Source organism: Bison bison, unplaced genomic scaffold (genome assembly GCF_000754665.1).
Source record: "Bison bison bison isolate TAMUID 2011002044 unplaced genomic scaffold, Bison_UMD1.0 scf7180017864525, whole genome shotgun sequence".
In the NCBI taxonomy this organism is placed as follows: Eukaryota; Metazoa; Chordata; class Mammalia; order Artiodactyla; family Bovidae; genus Bison; species Bison bison.
The window spans coordinates 13,124,963-13,146,353 of NW_011495076.1; the positions used below are offsets into that span (position 1 = coordinate 13,124,963).

Below are 21,391 nucleotides of genomic sequence, written 5' to 3' on the forward strand. Positions count from 1 at the left end.
TTTCAGTTTCCCTTTGCCCACTTGGGTCCCATGACACTGGTCTCCCTAATGTTTCCTGAACGTCATCCTGCCTCAGGGTCTTTGGTCTTGTCTGTCTGCATAGAAATTCCACCATGACCCATCACACAGGGCTCCTGCACTGAGGAGTTTGTGTACTGCACAAGGGTGGTCGGCTGCAAGGGTGCTCAGATGCTCAGTCATGTCTGACTCTGTGACCCCAGGGACTGTAGGCCTCAGGCTCCTCATCCATGGGATTCTCCACGCAAGAATGCTGGACTAGGGTACTGCAAGGGTGAGAGGAACCAAAATCCAGCTCTCACCATTGTCTGCCCAGGCCTGGGGCTGCATCTGCCTGGAAAGAAGAGCACTTTTTCCTTCAGGAGGAGGGTCTGTCTGCTCATTGAGCAGGATTTAAACCCTAGGATTTAGGCTTCTCAAAACAACATTTGCCTAATTGATCAGCACAGAGAAGGAGATTTTAAAAACCTTTTTACCTCCACCTGGGCTTTTCTAATAAGCACCAAAACACCCAATGGCACAAAAGCCTGGCTGTTTTACTCCTTCCACCCTCTGCTCAACTGTCACCCTCATAGCGAGGCTGCCCTCACCACCCTGTGGAAGACAGTCCTTTCCATCCTTTAGTGAATCACCCTTTGGTTGGCACCTGCCTACCCCCAACTAGAACAGGACTCATGAGGGCAGGGACTCTGTCTTCTTTGCTACTGTGTCTGAATTAATGAAATTAACACAGTTCATAGAAACATCAATCTTCCAAACAACCGAGGGAGGGCCTTTCTGATACACAGATACAATTCTAACACCTTTACCCAAGTTTCTCACTTCTCTCCAGGGAATGCGCCATGAAGTGCTTGTGAGGGATACATCTCAAGCTGGGCTGTAGCAGCCAAGCGGGTCCACATGCCTTGTCTTCCCAACTAGAGACAATGTCTTCATGGTGGCCCATAAAGGGGCTTACAGATCATCAAGGTAAAAGCAGATCTACCCAATTAAAGACATGGAAAGAACTCACCTATCCTCAGAGGTTAAACACAAATATACTCTCAAGAGAGACAGTAATTATTTAACTTGGCTTTAAGTAATCAATAACAGAGACAGGAAATACTCGCATGATCCATCAGTTGAGAATGTGTTCCTGTTCCTCACCATTAAATCCACTCCTCCATCCCCCTTAGTCAGACATGAGACCAAAAGCAAAGAATGGCTCACTGCCCAGTAGACAGTCAGAGGCATTATTCATTTATTTGGGGATCCTTCTGGCTTTGAAGAAGTCACTGAATAGCACTGCAATAGGTCTTATAAAGAGGTGATCAGGAATCCAAATAATTCCCCAAGAATAATCAGAGACACTTGTCCATACACATACACTCTATTGTATATGAAATTTGGGGGTTGCCTTCATAAGTAGATTAGGTAATATTTGAAGAACAATAGTGCTGTCCTATACTTGATTTATACCTGTATTTTATTCATCTGGGTGCCTCACAGAAAGTTGAACTTTTTCATAGCTAAAGCACTTTTAATTCTTCTAAATGCATTAAAGAAAGTTGCTACGGAAGACATACAGAAAGTTAGAAGTATAGAGAAAATATTCAATAGGTTTTGTATTACTCCCCCTTCCAAATTCTTATAGCAACCAACGTAGGAAAAAAGCACACATCAGGTCAATTTTCATCTTATTTTTAAAATATATGATTTTCATAACCTACCTCGATGTGGAAAAAAAAAACATTGTCTTCTAGAATTGAAGGGCCACTTGCACTTTACAGAAGAGCCAAATGGAGGACAAGTCAGTGATTTCCCTGACGTGGCCCAGTGGATCAGTGTCAGGATCCTGGCATTCATTTACGGCTCCAACTGTTTCAAGTTTTCCTCACCCCACCACACATGCAGCCCATGGTATTTCTATACTGGGTCATCTCACTCTATTTTTGAAACAACTTCCATCTCTTACATTTTAGAATCAAATTAAAGATTCGATTCTAATCTAATCAACTCAACTAATCTCAGGTATCTAGACAGAAAACTATACTTCTAGAAAAGCAGCCATTAGTCTTTTTTATCTGTGTTCTTCCATCATTCGTGCCTTATAAATCCTATCTCAGACAAACATGCGTCTTTTAATCTCACTACAGATAGCAGAGCACAGAAAATCACATAATTGATGTGCCTACTATACATGGCTCCCAACTCAATTGAGTTCTGAGCCCCCATCATCAATCACTCTACCTAACTCTGTTTAGCTTCCTCTACCATTTACTATTTCAGGGGATATTTAAACCTCTGTCATTCTCCCCAATACTTCACCCAATGACAACTAAGTGACTCTCAGTCTCCCCTAACAGACTCTTTGATCAAGAACATTCAGACTAACTCATTCCCTGCACATCTTGTCTCCTCCCTTAAGCGTTTTTATGGCCATATCAATCCATTCATCCTTCCTTTCACTCTAAGGGAAAGATGTTTCCAACTGCTGAAGGTCAGACTTTCTTCAACAATTAACTTCATTATTCCTGTCACCTCTGACTTGCTCCATTAGTGACCACACTGCTCTGTATAAACATTAAACATCCCCCTCTCTATCTGCTCCTTCCAATAAGCACATAAATGTACTCCAAAACTCAAAAAATAATTTTTATATTTAAAAAATGTCCTTGACTATTCTGACCCAAAAATAAAGTTCTTCTGTTTTAAAGAGTAAGAAGTGTAGTTACAGCATGCGTGCATGCTCAATCATGTCTGACTCTCTGTGACTGCATGGGCTGTAGCCCACCAAGCTCCTCTGTCCATGGAAATCTCCAGGCAAGCATACTGGAGTGGGTTGCTATTTCCTACTCCAGGTGATCTTCCTGACTCAGGAACTGAACTTGCATCTCTTGTATCTTCTCATTGGCAGGCTGATTCTTTACCACTTGCTACCTGGGAAGCCAAGAAGTACAATACTAAGTTCTAATCCCACCTTCTTGGCTGTGTAACCTTGGTAAGTTTTCCCTCTGAAGGAGGGTTCTTTTAACTGCACAATAGAAGAAAAATAGTGACTACATTACAGGATTAAACAAGGCAACACATGTATTTACCATTGTGTATGGCACTAAAAAGTGTTAGCTTTGTGCTATTTCAAAACATCAGTTTTGCTCAGTGTTTTCCCTGTGAAAAGACATTTATATGCAAACAAGGAGCTAGAGAATGGACTGTACTAAACACATAGATGATGTCTTTATAAGTCAGACAGTAATTACAACAATACAAAGTACATCAGAGAAAGTTTCACTATCAGTAATGGTGAAACAACTTTTATTAGACTACCTACTCATGCAGATAATAATGATAAACCCTTGAAACAATATTAAGAAAATACCTGTTTGAAGACTCTGGAGAGCAATAAAACTGACAGAAATAGGAAAGGAGTATACCCTCCCGTTAGAAAGAAACCAACAGCACTGGATGAGATTTGCCCTTGGACAGCTTTTCTGCTGCTGCTGCTAAGTCGCTTCAGTCGTGTCCGACTCTGTGCAACCGCATAGACGGCAGCTCACCAGGCTCCCCCGTCCCTGGGATTCTCCAGGCAAGAACACTGGAGTGGGTTGCCATTTCCTTCTCCAATGCATGAAAGTGAAAAGTGAAAGTGAAGTCGCTCAGTTGTGTCCGACTCTTAGTGACCCCATGGACTGCAGCCTACCAGGCTCCTCTGTCCATGGGATTTTCCAGGCAAGAGTACTGGAGTGGGGTGCCATGGACAGCTTTTCAGGTGAGGGCTATTCCCTGTCCTGACAGCACTGACAACAAGAGCTCAAGCACAAAGCATCCCTGATGCTGGCCTGAGGAGCCAGAGGATGAAATGAAAGCTGCTGCAACTACCCTCACCAGTGTCACCGGTAGACTCTTGAGTTACAGGTTTGTATGAGAAAGTCCAGACTTCCCAGGTGGCACTACTGGTAAAGAACCTGCTGCCAGTGCAGGAGGTGCAAGAGACACGGGCTTGATCCCTGGGCCAGGAAGATCCCCAGGAGGAGGGCATGGCAACCTACTCCAGTACTCTTGTCTGGAGAACCCAATGAACAGTGGAGCCTGGCTGCTACAGTCCACAGGGTCACAAAGAGATGGACATGACTTAGCATGCAAGTACAGGAGAGAGTCCACACTTAATCACAGAGGCTACTACTGAGCGACTAACAGAAATGAGCAAATATTTTAGCTATCGCCAACTGCAAAAAGTCAGAGTTTAGACTATGAATCTAATCAGGTTAACTACTTACACTCTTTGGAAGATAACAGACTCCACAGTCTCTGTACCACACCATCCACAATGTCTAGTATGCATTAAAAAATTATTGGACATGCAAAAAAAGTTTTAAGTGATCCATAAGATAAATGTACTCAAATAGAAACTGAGCTTAAGGTGACTTCTACTGAAATTAGCAGACAAGAACCCTAAAGCAGCCATTTTCAAAGAAAACACGGTCGTGGTGATGGAACAAAATGGGAGTCTTGGCATAGGAATGGAAACTAGAAACAAATGGAAAATCTATAAAAGAATAATATCTAAAATGGAAAAATACGTCTTAATGAGCTTAATAGAAGATTTGAAAGAGGAAAATTAAAAAAGCACAGAAAAAAACCAATGATTTGAAAACAGAGCAAAAGGAAGTATCCAATTTTGAGAAACAATAAAAGTGAACTGAAAAAGTGAAGAGCATCTCACTGTAGGACAATATAAAGTGGTCTAAATTCCACAGAACTGGATTTCCAGAAATAGAAGAAAACTATATTAAAAGAAAATATGGCCAAAATTCACAAATTTGGTTTAAAAAAAAAAAAAAAATATATATATATATATATATATATATATCCAGGAAGCTCAGAAATCCCAAAGCAGGATAAATATAAAGAAAACCATAACTAGGACATCATAGTAAAACCAATGAAAACAAAACTAACAAATAACCTTGAAGCAGCCAGAGAAAAACACACATTACATACAGAGAAACTACATTATAGATGATGGCTGAATCATTCTCTAAAATACATGAAGCGAGATCGGACAGAAGTAAAGGGGGAAATAAACAAATTTCTAATAACAATCATATCTTGCTAAAGATCTAGATTGAAATATCAGCAGGAATATAGTAGCTGTGGATAATACTATGGAAAACACCTGGCCTGACCGATGCTATGGAACAGAACACCCAAGGACTACAGATGACACACTCGTTGCACTATTAAAAACCAACAAAAAATTACAAGACTAAAATCTTACAGAATATACTCTCTGACCGCAGGAGAATTAAATTATAAATCACAATAAGATATTAATAACACCCCAAAATTCAAAATTAAAACACACTTCTAAATAGTACAGAAGTTTAAGAAGAAATCACAAGGGAAATTAGAAAACATTTGAACTAATTGAAAATAAAATAATATATCAAAGTTTGTTGGATGTAGTGCAAAAGGAGTACTCAAAGGCAGATAAAGCAGAAAATACACAGAAAATTACATTGATAATTGCTTTAGAAGAGTTGTCTCCCAAAGAAGACATACAGATGTCTAACAAGCACATGAAAAGATGCTTGTTACTGCTAATTATTCAGTTCAGTTCAGTCGCTCAGTCGTGTCCGACTCTCTGCAACCCCATGAATTGCAGCTTGCCAGGCCTCAGCTATTTGCAGCAACATGGATGGATGGACCTACAGATCATCACATTAAGTTAAGGAAGTCAGAAAGAAAAAGACATACAATAGGCTGTCACTCACATGTGGAACCTAAAGTACGACACAAATGACCCTATCTACAAACCAAAAACAGACTCACAGACACAGAGGACAGACTTGTGCTTGCCAAGGAGGGAGGAGAGGAGGCTGGGAGCATTGCCTCAGCAGATATAAATTATTATATATAGGATGGATAAGCAAATTCCTATTGTACAGCACAAGGAACTATATTCAATATCCTGTGGTAAAATCATAATGGAAAAGCATATGAAAATGAAAATATAACTGTATAACTGAGTTACTTTGCTAATAGAGCAGAAATTAAACACAATATTGTAAGTCAACTATATTTCAGTAAAATTTTTTTAAAAAGTTTTGTCTCAAATTAATTATCTAAGTGTTACCTTAGAAAGTTAGGAAAAGTGAACAAAATACAAAGTGAAAAGAAAGAAATAACAAAGGTTAGAAATAGCACAGGTAAGAAATCAATGAAAATACAAGAGACAACAAACGAGAGAGAAATTTACAAAGCCAAAAGTTGGTTTTAATCTAAAATATCATTAACATTGTTAAAAAACAGGATGGGGAGCACATTTATATCTGTGGCAGATTCATTTTGATATTTGGCAAAACTAATACAATTATGTAAAGTTTAAAAATTAAATTAAATTAAAAAAAGGAAAAAAAACAGATTAAGAAACAGACATAAAAAAACACAAATAACAGGAATAAAGGATGGGGTAACACTATGAAATGAACATTAAAAAGATAATGATGAAAACCCTTGTGTCAAAACATTCAACAAATCAAATTCCTCTGAAGCATACAACTTTCAGAACTGACATAAGATGGAGTAAAAGAATGGAATAGCTTTATATCTTCAAAAGAAACTGAATTTACAAATAAAAATTTTCCCCTAAAGAAAACCCTCAACTCATATGATTTACTAGTAACTTCAACCAAACATCAAAACCAAACCTATATATACTCTTTCAAAAAAGAGAAGGGAATACTTCCAATTTCCTTTATGAATCCAGAATTACTTTCATACCAAAAGAATTATTTTAAAATTCACAGAAAAATTACCACTCATGAACACAGAAACAAAACTCTGCAGCAAGATACAGGCAAACTGAATCCAGTAATATTTAAAAAGAATGATAAAAGGTTACCCACTGAAGTTAACTACAGGAATCCAAATTGGTTTAATATTTGAAAAGCAATTAGTAAGATTCATCACATTAACAAAATAAAGAGAAAAATCATGACCACAGCCATAGATGCAGATAAACCATTTTACAAAATTCAAAACCCATTCATGATAAAAACTACTCAATAAAGAATAGAATGAAACCTCAATGAGATAAAAGACATCTATAAAAAAGCACAGCTAGCATCATACTTAACCATTAAACAGCCTTTTTTCTCCCTAAGGAAAGCAAAGGCCTTTGAAGTCTTCACTCACTGCTTCTGATCAACATTGTTCTGATGGTTCTGGGCTCTGGTCAGTGAAATGATGGGGAAAAGAGAAGGGGAAGGCAGGTAGGCAATTTGGAAAGGAAGAATTAAAATGGGTTTTATTCACAGATAACATGCTTATTTACCTACAAAATCATACAAAATATACACAACAACTGCTAAATCTAATAAGCAAGTTTAGCAAGATCACAGGATACAATGTCAACATGCAAAAATCAATTGAGTACCTGCACACTAGCAACAAATGTTTGTCAAAAATAATGTGTTTATTATAGCACCGAATATTTAGAAATAAGCCTAACAAAAGACATTTAATACTACTAAACTAAAAACAATAAAACACTGCTGAAAGAAACCACAAAGATCTCAACAAATCAAGAGAAATACTATAATCATGGATTGGAAGACTCAATATTGTTAAAGATGTCAATTCTCAACATATTTAAAGGTCAATGAAATTTCATCCCTGAAAACTTTCAAAGAAAACTTTCATGGAAATGCAAACAATCTAGAACAGACAAGACAATTTTCATAAATAAAAACAAAGTTGAAAGACTTACAGTTTGTACACAGAAGGCTCATTATTTCATTGCAGTCATCTTTTTTACCTAAAGTTGCAGTACAGAGATAAGACTAATCCACGATAAAAAAAAAAAAAAAAAAAAATCAGAGGCGTGTTCAGTGGCTGCCTGAAGTGGTGGAGATAATTATTGAGAAGATACTCCAGGAAACTTTCAGTGGTAATGGAAATATTTTCTATCTTTTAAGAGGTACAGGTTACACAAGTATATGCATTTTTAAAACATTAATTTGTGCACTTATGCAAATTTTACTTTAAAGTGAGATTTAATGTAAATATCTCTTTAAAGGGGATAAACAATAGTGAATTTCAGGTTTGCATTTTTGCTTTTTTTACAGTGCTATGGATTCTGTGTTCTGTGTTGCGCTGTGCTTAGTCACTCAGTCGTGTCTGACCTTTTGTGACCCCATGGACCCGCAGCCCTTAAGGCTTCTCTGTCCATGGGTATTCTCTAGGCAAGAATACTGAAGTGGGTTACCATGCCCTCGTTCAAGGCATCTCCCCAACACAGGGATCAAACTCAGGTCTCTCATATTGTAGGCAGATTCTTTACAATCTGAGTCACCAAAGAAGCCCAAGAATACTGGAGTGGGTAGCCTATCCCTTCTCCAGGGGATCTTCCTGACCCAGGAATCAAACCAGGGTCTCCTGCATTGAAGTCGTATTCTTTACCAGCCAAGGTACCAGGGAAGCCCTGTGGGTTCTAGGCTGCAGTAAATGAGTAATATAGTGAAGTATAATAGCTGACAGCTTTCTCACTGTTGGAAGAGCTAGTTCTAAATAAAGGATAAGAATGTACCCTTTGGATTAAAATCAGAGGTGTCAGTATGAACTCACTATAGATAAATGAAGATACAGATATGTGTGTATATAAAATGTTTATGAATATTATAAGTATGCATAATTTCCTAGCTCTAGATTCACTTCTACTTTCCATTAGAAAGGAATGAAAATAACAGCTCCTGTATGTAATAGCTAATCCCAGGGGTTGGGATAAGACAAGTGTATGATAGCCTGTAAGAAAAAAAAAATCCTTTTGTAATAAGAATGTGCTATAGGAATTATGGGAATATATCAAAAGGAGTAGCTTAAAAGGGCTCTCAAAGGCCAAATCTGGGACAATTTTGAGCAGTGATCCAGGGTCTGTGGACCTGATGGTTAGGGCTGGGAACAGACTTTCTCCCCAGTTCAACTGCACTCTATTGTGATTATGAAGGAACCATGCCCTTTGTGTATAAAGATTACCGAGTTCCAGTTGATTCTGCTATACTACTGTCCAATTTATATCTACTCACAACCACTTTCAAGTAATGGCTCAGGGGAAATTTTGCATGGAGCAGTATCACCAACTACTACTACTACTAAGTCGCTTCAGTCGTGTCCGACTCTGTGCGACCCCACAGACGGCAGCCCATCAGGCTCCACCATCCTTGGGATTCTCCAGGCAAGAACCCTGGAGTGGGTTGCCATTTCCTCCTCCAATGCATGAAAGTGAAAAGTGAAAGTGAAGTTGCTCAGTTGTGTCTGACTCTTAGTGACCCCATGGACTGCAGCCCACCAGGCTCCTCCATCCATGGGATTTTCCAGGCCAAGAGTACTGGAGTGGGGTGTCATTGCCTTCTCTGAGTATCACCAAAGCCTTTTGCAAAAAAGCAGCAAGTTGTATAGAAGAGCTTAGAAGAGCCAACACAGCTTCACTGGTAGTGAGAAAGTGGGTGGTTCCTCCAAGAATAGTACCCAGACTGGGAGCCATGAATGAAGAGGCACCAAACAATTGTTTTTCCAGAATGAAAGGGAAAACTATGTAGGAGGGAGCGGAGCAGCAATGTAAAGGCAATTAGTTCTAATTCGAAGTGGAAAAGAGAGAGGAAAGCAATTCTGGTCATTTGTAAAAGGAGAAAGCAGACTGCATGTCTGTCACAATCACAAAACACTTTTATGACATCTAATCATATTTCTTAATGCTCCCTCAAATCTTTTAACACTCACTGCACCCTCTTCCTCTTTTCTACAGGGTCACCCCCACCGGCAACTGCCCAGTCCTGGTAAACAAGTACACAACAGTAAGATGCAGGAGATTTTCTTCCTTATTGGAGCTGTAACAACCAGTCAGTCGGCTGTTAGGCTCTGCACTTCTCATCTGCCCCTTCCTCTTGATCTAGAGTTTCAAGAGAAGACATGGATAAGGGAAACTATTCTCCCCTACATGTCCTGGCTCAAAGCTGCAGATCTCAGTCTCCAGCTCCCCTTAATGCTTGCTCTACAGTGCTCCCTGGGGAGTCAAAATGCATTTTGAACTGTAATAATGAGTTATACAAAAACAGACTCAGGAAGGAGTTGAAAACAATCACTCATGTACAAAGAAGCTGATATACTCTTTCTAAAAATGTTATTTTAAATGTTTCTCTACCATGTTATCCTTGAACAAAAGTCTAGAAAACAATGTAAAATTAAATTATATTTGTATGTTATAACCATGAAGCAGAAAACAGTGAGTACAAATAGCAAAATGAATTACAATTATTTACAATGTGAAGAAAGAGGCATATGAAATAAAACATGTTTTCATTGCTCTTTTCTGGTGCATTCATCATTTCTTTGGTTGACTAACAGCTGAAACTCCTTTCTATGTCAGGGGAACTTTGCACTGATGGTTCTCTCCTGTAGTAGTTAAAATACAGCCAATAGTTACTTTCCTGGTCTTGTAGCTAAGGAGAACGCATGTGGCCTGAGCTTGGCCAATCAAATGCACCTACTCTTAGGCATCAATTAGGAAACAAGTGACGCAAAGAAGCAGGGCTAGGGGAAGCACCACCCAAGACCCAGAGCAGTGATGGCAGTGGTGCGTCTGGTATCACCCAGCTTCAGTATCCAGCTCAGTAGAAGGATCAGCCACTGCAGATTAGATCTACAGTGAGCATTTGTCAGAGATGCTGGCTGCTAAGAGCTGGTCCCCAAGTTCCCCCAGCCATGCTCTACCATGCTGGTAGCCAACAAATAAATGCTGTTTCCGATGAACTCCATGAATACTGGAACTGCTTGTGACTACACATTCTGCCTGATGCATCTACTGTTATGCAACTGACCTCACTGTGCTGAGCTGCCACCTAAGAGGTTGTTTCTGTTTCGTTTTTAGTCGCTTTGGTCATATCCAACTCTTTTACGACCCCATGGACTGCAGCCTGCCAGGCTCCTCTGTCCAAGGGAGGTCCAAGGCAAGAATACTGGAGTGGTTTGCCATTTCCTTTTCTAGGGGATCTTCTCAATCCAGGGACAGAACCGGCATCTCCTGCATTGCAGGCAGATTCCTTACTGCAAAGCCACCAGGGAAGCCCTACCTAGAAGGAGCTCTATCTAATACACAGAACTACTTTGAGTTTTTCCTCTGGTGGAAAAAAATGCCCCCTTCTGAATTTCCTGGTTGTTATTTTTGCTTTTTTTCTTTTATAAGCTCTGCTCAAATTAAAAGATGTTTTCTATTTCCAGGCTAGAAATTATACTATGTATGAATAAAATGACTGAAAATAAATTAGAACAGAAGCTGTATCACCAGATGATGCACAAGATAAAAAGTAAAAACCCAAATAATAACCACCTGGGTTACTGCCTCTAACTGGTATATTACCAGAGGCAAATTTCCCCATGATGATTACCCATTAGTTTATGCAAAGTGGCTTGAGGCTCAGTCCATTTGCCAAATTGACTCTTGCCCAAATTTTCCTGGCAGGCAAATTACCAGTTAACCCTCCTATTAGTAGTCTCAGCAGGAACCAATGCATGAATGAGTGCTAAGCTTCTTCTCCCGCCTAGAGAGGCCAAGCAGAGCAGTGTTCAGGCCAAATGTCTTAGAATCACCACAGAGCTCTGCCCAGTGTCAGATAATAAATACTTGAACTGAAGATAATCGGACCTTTGCTTTCCCTGACTTTTGCTCTGGCAGTGATTTGATGACCTGGGTTCATTTAAAATAAAGGATTTCTGTGTCTTAATGCTTTTAGATTTCTAAAGCTGCCATTTATTCTACATGTAAGAGACCTGACGATGTCTGGTTACTATATTTACTCTCAAGAGTAGAGGTGACAGGTAATTTTATTGCTGAAATGACTCTGGTCTTACCAGCTGCTATGTTATCTTATTTTCTTCATAAATAAAGATCCAGGATTAGAGTACAAACAGTTACTCTCCTCACACGTTACAGGCTACTGGATAGAATATCCTTTAGGGACAAAAGGTAGCACTGCCATTCAGAAAGACCCTTCACTGAGACGGCACAGCCAGTCAATGTGGCCATAAAGGACCTCTGTGTCTCCGTAATACGTGGGAGACAGATCATTGGCTCATTCCATACCAGCCTCTCAGGACCCATAGGACAGAAACAATTTCCTTTCACTTCCAGCCAGGTTGGAAATAACCCAGGCATTCAGAAACAAACAGGATGTAAGCTGATTAAAAAAAAAAAATCAACTAGATAATAAGAGCTTTGATTCAACTCAGAATTGAACTCAAAGCTTTGATTCAACTTTTCTTCCTCTCTTATAATGATAAGATAAAATGCAAAACTGAAGTAAAATTTGGTAAAGCATGCATTGTATGTATTGGATGAAAACTACAACAAAAACAAAATATTTTCTTGATTTTTGATAATACAGCACAACCCCAGCAGACGTACTTTATTATGAAATAGCTCATTTGACACATTAAGAGTGTAATTGAAATGTGTCTCATCCAAGACATACAAGTGAGCCTTAGTGACATCAACGGAAACACACTGGCTCTTAGCTTATGTGGTTTGCGGGGATTTTTGAAAAGCTCTAGAGATCTCAGTGGTTGTCTGCAGGGCTTTGTAGATGGTATGTAGAGCCCAGAGTAAAACGGTGTGATTCGGTCTCACATGCAGGGAAGACCGTCTATTCTTTATTATTTACTCATGCTTTAGTTTTCTACCATGTGCGTACTGAGCAAAGGTTTGATTTTATTCAACACCTATCCCAGAGCACCAGCAAATATATATTACCGCAAAGAAATAATTACAGGGAGAAAGCCCACACAGTCATTAATTTATAATGACAGCATCATAAATATTTATATAGTATAGTGCATTCAGGTTAACTGTTAATCAGGTGTTAAATGTGAGCTATAACAAATTCTCTGAAAAGGACAAATAGAAGACTTATTTTATGTTTTAATAATGGTTGGAAGAACATACTACTTTTAATTCTAATCATACCAGACATCATTACCTTCTCTGTCTTCCTCACTCTTTTCAAATAAAGGGAATCAGTCATCTCAGCAGTGTATCAGAAGGACAAAAAATTTAAACTTCTATTTCCTTATGGTTGATCACAGAAAGCTTTCATCGCTTAGGACTCTTTGAAGCATGTGCTCAGTGCAATAAATGTGTATTTGTGTTGCTGGGGGAGGTGAGGCAGGCGGAGGAGGTTGGTTTTAATGAAACACATGTGAGCAGGAGCCTGGAGGTCTGCAGCAGACACTCAGACCCCAGAGGCGAGTTTGAGACGAACCAGAACTTCAAATGACATGTTGTGAGACTGCATTATACTAAGCAAACTTTCATTCTATTCTCATACTATTTTCATTAAAAAATAATAATAATTTCTAATTGCAAAGAAATATAAGAGACAGAAGCTAGATAAAGAAAGTTGGGGATGCCACCATGTGATCAGTCCTGGTTGCATTACTGGATCACCCATTGAGCAGTTAAGCATGCCTTAGGGCATTAGGAAACAGACTCTCCCTCCAAAAATCTCTATTTTAATGAAAGCATCATAGTAACTATTATAAGAAACATAATTTTTCATACTTCTTTTATGATTTAGTGTTATTTTTGAGTTACATTTGAGAAGGGTCTCCATAATTTGTCGGTATTTTGCATTCCTGAAAATACAGCATTTAAGAACAAAACCACCACCTCGGAAGTGGTCTCCTCATTCTACACTGTGTTATGGGAAGAAAGACTATTGGAAAGTCTCAATACCTTCTTTTGTCTGCTCTCAGCAGCAGCCAGCTGTGTGGACATCCTTTCTTGCATTTTTCTGCAGTGTGCCATGACTGCTTCGAGGATGGAGAGGGGGTTGGTACAAACTGGCTTCTTCTCTTTATCGCTGGCACCTGCTTCATAGTCTCTCTGTAGTGCCAGGAATGGGTCATTTAAATTAAATCTCCCATACCGTTCCTGGATAAATACCTCCTTCCTGCGAGCCTAGAACAAAATCAGAGGAATGTATTCAGGAAAAGAAATGAAAATATACAGAAAAATATTTATATGAAGTTTTGTAGATACTGCTCCAAATGGTATTCACAACCGTCATGAGTCATGGCTTACGTGTGATGTCAGGTGGTGAGAAGTAAGGAGACTGTGACCTCAAACCCTGGCCAGTCTGCCAAGCTATGTTCAAAAGTTCTTCCTTTAAGAATATAGTCTTTTAAATTGCAAAAGATGCAAAAACAGTTTTTTTCTCATGATGCAGACCCCTTCAAGGTTCTGAATTTTAGGTGCAGTCTTTTCTCATTTAAAGTAAAATAAATATCAACAATTAAAATAATTTTTATAACAAAAAATAAAAAACAGGCAAAATAATGTTTATAGAACTTATATTTCACATAATCTTCACCATGTTAAGTCACAAAATATAAATCTCCAAGTTTTGTATAGTCAGAAAGAATTTTATAAATATTTGAAGAAAATATTTCATGAATTTTTTAATGTCAAAAATCACAACATTCACATTTTGTGAAATGTGACCAACTACCAAAAAAAAAAAAAACCCCCAGAAAATTAGGAAGATGCAAATGTCTTCTCATAACTGAAGGACATTAAAATATAGTTCATAGAATCCCAGGAAAGAATGTAACCTCATTTTACTTTAAATGTCAGTCCATCAGCGTCAAAGTTAATTTCACATCCACTTGGCACTAAATGTAATTTTCTATAATTAGCCTACAATGGCCTTTGCATAAAATGGAAAATAGCAGGAAAATAGTATTAGGAATATATTGAAAATGAGCAACGTTTTCCTAACTCAGGTCATTCGGAATAGCTCCTAGAAAAAAATTATTCTATGCCACTGCCAGTGGAAAAACTAAATTACTTTACAATAAATCAAGCTTAATTTTCCAAAATGTCAAAGATGTTTTCTAAAGAAATATTACATACATTTCCTTAATTTAAACCAACTGCACTGACCAACTCAACTTTTCCATTTTAAGACCACTATCAGCAAGCCAACAAGTAGATAAACACGAATGCAAATGACAAGTGAGAAAACGTAACATTTCTTTTCCTATTACCAGATTAGAAAATATAATTTAAGAAAAGTCCAATTCACCATAAAATTTAAGCTATCTTTCAGAGGATTATTTTAAACTTAAAAAATCAAAGTGGTTTGTGAGTCAAAAAACATTTGGTATTTCTAGATTCTTCAATTATATAATCAATGCACTAAATAAGTATTATTTTAGAGATGCAATTACAAAAGCAATTTCCTTTTATCCTAACTTTTTTCTTTTAATTTTTATTCAATGTGGTGATTCATCTTCCACCCCTGAGTGAACACTTGGGATAGTCCCCATGGTTTTTCTAATCATTTCTATCTGATATAGTACCTATGCTGCTAAGTCGTTCCAGTTATGTCCAACTCTGTGTGACCCAATGGACGGCAGCCCACCAGGCTCCCCCGTCCCTGGGATTCTCCAGGCAAGAACACTGGAGTGGGTTGCCATTTCCTTCTCCAATGCATGAAAGTGAAAAGTGAAAGTGAAGTCGCGAAGTTGTGTCTGACTCCTAGCGACCCCATGGACTGCAGCCTACCAGGCTCCTCTGTCCATGGGATTTTCCAGGCAAGAGTACTGGAGTAGGGTGCCATTGCCTTCTCCAATAATACCTATAGTCACTTTAAAATATAAAAATCTCAATTTGGTTTTTAGAATATCCAACTTCAGTGGTATGATGGCTTCTCTTCCCCAGCTAGGATCTGCACCACCTGGGAAGGAAGTGTTTAAGAAAACCTGTCTTCTTTCATTCAATTTTCTCCCTGTCTTTCCTAGTTATTTTCATCCTCTCCAGATTGGAAGGGACCAGAGGTAAAGGATGAAGATGGAAGTGAGGGGAACAGGAGCCCTCTACCTGAATGGTTCAGTCGATAAACTGGCCTTACCGGCTGAAACTTACATTTTAACAACCAATTAAAACTACTTCTTCCTGAGATGAAGGGAAAAGCAACTAGATGGGGCAGGATGCACAGCATTCTCTCCAGAGAAATGCCCCTGGATAAAAATCCTTTCTCTCTTGAATCTCCAACAATTAGATTTTTTATACCCTCAATGTGGGTTAGGAGTTTAAAAGTCAAATGTGGATTTCAAATTTCTTCTGAAAATCTGGCATCTTGGTCCTCATTTTAGCATCCATATTTATTATTATATAGGTCCCCTGCTGAAACTTACATTTTAAGCAGGGGTTCTCATTTTTCAACTATGGAAGTATTTCTTTTAACATTATTATAAGAAGTCTACCTTTCTTGGTACATCTTTCTTTGTAGCAGAGTTCTTAATCTTGAATGTACCACTTACTTTTAATAAGGGCAGATCAATATAAAAGTATTAATATTTAAGGATACTGTGTAATAAAAAGGACTTGAAATGTGTATAATACTGAGTTTGAAGAGCCCTTTCCCTAAAAAAAGGAATAGCTGAATGTGCAGATAACTTCTTGGATTATGCATCAGAATTACTTGAGAATGAAATGCATTTCAGGGAAATGAGTCATTATGAAGCCACATGCTAACTATAATTATAAAAACAGACTCAAACTCTTAAACCACTGATAAATAAAAACATAATTTCATCAGAATCTGAAGTTATATAGAATCCTGAGAAAGTTGTAAGCAAAAAATAAAAACATGGCCATTATTAATGGAGGATCTGACATACAGAGTTCCTACTTTTGGCTTTCATTGTTTTGTAAGATCAACTGAAGTAGGTTAGACTCAATTAGCAAAAATAAAAGGAAAAGTACTTTAGCTATTCAGCTTTTTCTACAGCATATAATCCTCTTGGGGGGGGGAACCCTAAAAACTTGAATCGTAGGTCACAATTACAACATATCACCAATTAATTTTAGAACATATTGACAAACATCACATTTGTTTGTCTTTTTTTTATCTTTTTAAAATTTTTTTTATATTTTTAATTTTATTTTATTTTTAAACTTTACAATATTGTATTGGTTTTGCCAAATATCAAAATGAATCCGCCACAGGTATACATGTGTTCCCCATTCTGAACTCTCCTCCCTCCTCCCTCCCCATACCATCCCTCTGGGTCGTCCCAGTGCACCAGCCCCAAGCATCCAGTATTGTGCATCGAACCTGGACTGGCGACTCGTTCCATATATGATATTATATGTATTTCAATGCCATTCTCCCAAATCATCCCGCCCTCCCCCTCTCCCACAGAGTCCAAAAGACTGTTCTATACATCAGTGTCTCTTCTGCTGTCTCATATACAGGGTTATTGTTACCATCTTTCTAAATTCCATATATATGCATTAGTATACTGTATTGGTGTTTTTCCTTCTGGCTTACTTCACTCTGTATAATAGGCTCCAGTTTCATCCACCTCATTAGAACTGATTCAAATGTATTCTTTTTAATGGCTGAGTAATACTCCATTGTATATATGTACCACAGCTTTCTTATCCATTCATCTGCTGATGGACATCTAGGTTGCTTCCATGTCCTGGCTATTATAAACAGTGCTGCGATGAACATTGGGGTACACGTGTCTCTTTCAATTCTGGTTTCCTCAGTGTGTATGCCCAGCAGTGGGATTGCTGGATCATAAGGCAGTTCTATTTGTCTTCTGAAAAGCTGGAATGATTTTGTAACATTAAAAAGTATTAGTAAAAGGTAAATTTTACTAAGAGCTTATTTTTTATTGCAAGATGTTTCCCATTCATTTTCTCCTAAAATTAAGTTCAGGAGAGAACCACTTTTCCAATTCACATTTTATAGACAAGCAAACTGAGGCTTAGAAAGATTAACTTCCTCTCCTAAGGTCATTTCAACAGGAGCTAGTATTCAACCCAGGCAGTATTACTTTAAAGACTACTCTGAAGCATTTTGTAATTTATGACTAGAGTATTCTGGAATAGTAGAAAGGGCTTCAAAAATTATTACTGCTTACAACATTATTCAGATCAATACAAAGAAATAGTAATGAAGTTTGAAAGACAAAAATATGACAATATTCTAAGTAATTAAATTTTCCATATGCTCTATATGTACTTTCACAGTTGCTGACCATACACCAACATAATGTAATCAAACTTACACGTTTTTTTTCCCCTCAAGATTCATTCTTCAGAGAGTACTACATAAGTGCAAAATACAATCCAATTAAAAAAATGGTTCCTAAATATGCTTTTCCCCCAAAGCAGCATATTATCAAAAGGCACTGAGTATCTGAAAACTAAAAAAAAAAAAAACCACCAAAACCCACTAGCATTAATACAGATCTAAGTGCAAGAAGACTGCAGAGGGATTCGGTCTTCAGCTCCAGCCTACACAAGGCAGGGGCCATTACCAAGGGTGCCAGTGATACACAAGCACAAGGGATGATTCAAACGATGAGCCCAGTCTGACTAGATGGACTTTCACAGTGATTAATGTGAGGCAGTGCTTGAGTAGAAACACTGAAACAAGTATGAAAACCACTTGGGCCTGCAATCAACACTACCTTCCAGGAGTGAACCAGAAATGAACACTGCCCCTCCACACCGCAAATCCAGACTCCACATCAGGCTTCATGAACAGAAAAGATCTGTCAATCAGAAGCAGACAATCTCTGGACTACTGGGCTCACTTCTGGGTGAAATATTTAAAGAATGATCAATACAAAAAGGACTTGAAGATAGAACTGAATAGAAAAAGAAAACAGGAATGCTCAAAAGACTTATAGAAGCATGATAAATCTTTCAATATCTGAAGTCATTTCATCTTTACAGAAGTATTTAACTATTTTCATTATTCTCAAGGAATAGAATTATTGCCATTATAAAAAGGAATGTTTAAGGGTCAAAGCTGTTCCAAAGTAATAATAGGCTGCACTGGATTTGTGAAATCTGTCTGGCAGTGTTTCAAACATCGGCTGAAATGGTAGAAATGGGGTGGGTGCAGAGTCTCAAAAATTAGGAAGGCCATCTGTTTCTAAACTGCTACACTCCTCTCAAACCCTGAAATACTATTATTCAATATCAAGAGGGATGGAATTTTTTTCCAAGCAGCCAACATGAGAATTTATCTGCTGCTGCTGCTCCTAAGTTGCTTCAGTCGTGTCCAACTCTGTGCCATCCCATAGACGGCAGCCCACCAGGCTCCCCCGTCCCTGGGATTCCCCAGGCAAGAACACTGGAGTGGGTTGCCACTTCCCTCTCCAATGCATGAAAGTGAAACGTGAAAGTGAAGTCGCTCAGTCGTGCCCGACTCGGAAAAAAATCCTACCTGCAAATAAATGTCATTCTAGGAGTGAGTTTACACATTCATACACAGTGTGTGTGCATGTGAACACACACACACGCATACATAGTACTTGAGTGGACTGTAGAGGGTGGAACAACCATATGAAAGCTACAGTCTTTTGGAGAACGACATTCATTGCCCTTCAGTGATTACAAAGGCTTAGAAATTCACTAGCCAGGAACAAAATGTAACTTTCTGGACTAAAGAATGTCAAAAAGTCTGAGTAATCAGTCCAGTGAGTACATTTCAAACATCACTGATATGTGGCAAGACACACATGGGACACAGGAAAGGAAGGCGTGTCATGAACTTGCCTGCAAGGCAGGAGGAGGATGTCATGGAGCTGCCACAACAGCCTACCTGCTCATGGACAAAATAATCTGAATGTGCAGAAATTGTCATGCCAGTTACATACATAATAAATATTGTGAACCATATATTATGAGTGACTTAGATTTACCTGGTGCCTGAGGTTAAAATCTGGAAGTCATACTTCAATAAATGATCTATTTTCTCACAGGCAAGTAGACCATTCTAACAGTATCTGTGAAATGGTTTGATTTCATAGAAACCAGAGCCAGAAGTAATCTGTCAGTCCTTTATTATGACCCTGCCTGCCACTTAACCACCTTGCAAATAACCATCAGTGTTCATCTCAGCTAGAAATACGGCCCACATTCAACTGTAAAAATAAGATTACCCTTATTCCCTAACTAGGTCAAGAATGGCACATCATGCCTCATTGTTCTGCTCTCTTGCTTAGAGTAGACATTATTACACTCTCAACACACTTTAAGCCGAATCCAGGATAAATCCTATTTATCTTAATACATCTCTCCAGGCAGTCACCATCCATCAATCAGAACTGGAGCACAGATGAACCAACCTGCCAACTCTGCCCTGGGCAGTTAATTGCTGCGAACTGCTGTATCTTTACCTCTGTGTGTTTGATCAGCCATGTCCAGCTCTTTCCGATACCATGGACTATATAGCCTGCCTGACTCCTCTGTCCATGGGATTCTCCAGGCAAGAAAACTGGAGTGGGTTGCCATTTCCTACTCCAGGGGATCTTCCCCACCCAGGGAATGAATCAGGGTCTCCTGGATCTCCTGCACTGGCAGGCAGATTATCTACAACTGCTAGACAGTTAAAACCATGCCTTTTATGTCTCTAACAATGAGCTACCAGTTTAAAACCCCATGTATACCAATTATTTATTTAAGGATGCAGAAATAATGGTTCTATTACTGGGATTAGTCATGCACAATGACTTATAAAACTTCCATATCAAAAAACAATTTTAAATTTTATAAAAGAGGCATTATTACTCAATGTTAATAGAAAAAAAAAAGTAAGTGTGCTTATCCAAACCTATAAGCATACTTGACATACTCTACATTTTGATTTAAAATACAGTTTGCTAAACTTTGGAAAATATAATAAAAGGAAAAAAAAGGAACAAAAAGATCCATGATTCAATTACCAGAAAGTAGTCACTATTAAGATTTCCTGGTACTCTACAATTTATGTTTCACAAGCATGTATTTAATACCGAAAACAGTTATCAAGGACTTAAGGGAGTATGTTTCAAGTAAACTTTCTCATTTAGTTTGCTAAACAGTTCCTATTTCAATGATCTATATCAATATTTAATAGTATTCCACATATGAATCCTTATATACTAAAAAAAAATCTTAGTTTATCACTTACTTTACTTTCAACTGTTCTAACATACCTGGAGGTAAAATGTGGGAATATTAAATTCACTGAAATAGAATTACTGGGTTAAAAGATAAAACCATTTTCGTATGAAAGGATTTTTCAATATCTGCAAGTCGACTAACGTGATATCCCTCATCAATAGATTAAATAAAAACCATATGATCATTTCAATAGATGCAGAAAAAGCTTCTAACAAAATCCAACATCCATTTGTGATTAAAAAAAAAAAATCTCTCCAGAAAGTGGGCACAGAGGTACTATCAGTTCAGTGCAGTCGCTCAGTCGTGTCTGACTCTTTGTGACCCCATGAATCGCAGCACACCAGGCCTCCCTGTCCATCACCAACT

The 21,391-nt window shown here is 38.2% G+C and overlaps 1 protein-coding gene across 1 annotated transcript in view; it reads right to left on the bottom strand.

The window, feature by feature from the left end:
• CTTNBP2 (cortactin binding protein 2) overlaps window positions 1–21,391 on the bottom strand; it is a 164,568-nt gene that overhangs the window by 86,816 nt on the left and 56,361 nt on the right. The window contains exon 2 of the mRNA XM_010831224.1: window positions 13,784–14,008. Coding sequence (XP_010829526.1) covers window positions 13,784–14,008 — 225 coding nt within the window. The remainder of the gene's footprint in view (window positions 1–13,783; window positions 14,009–21,391) is intronic.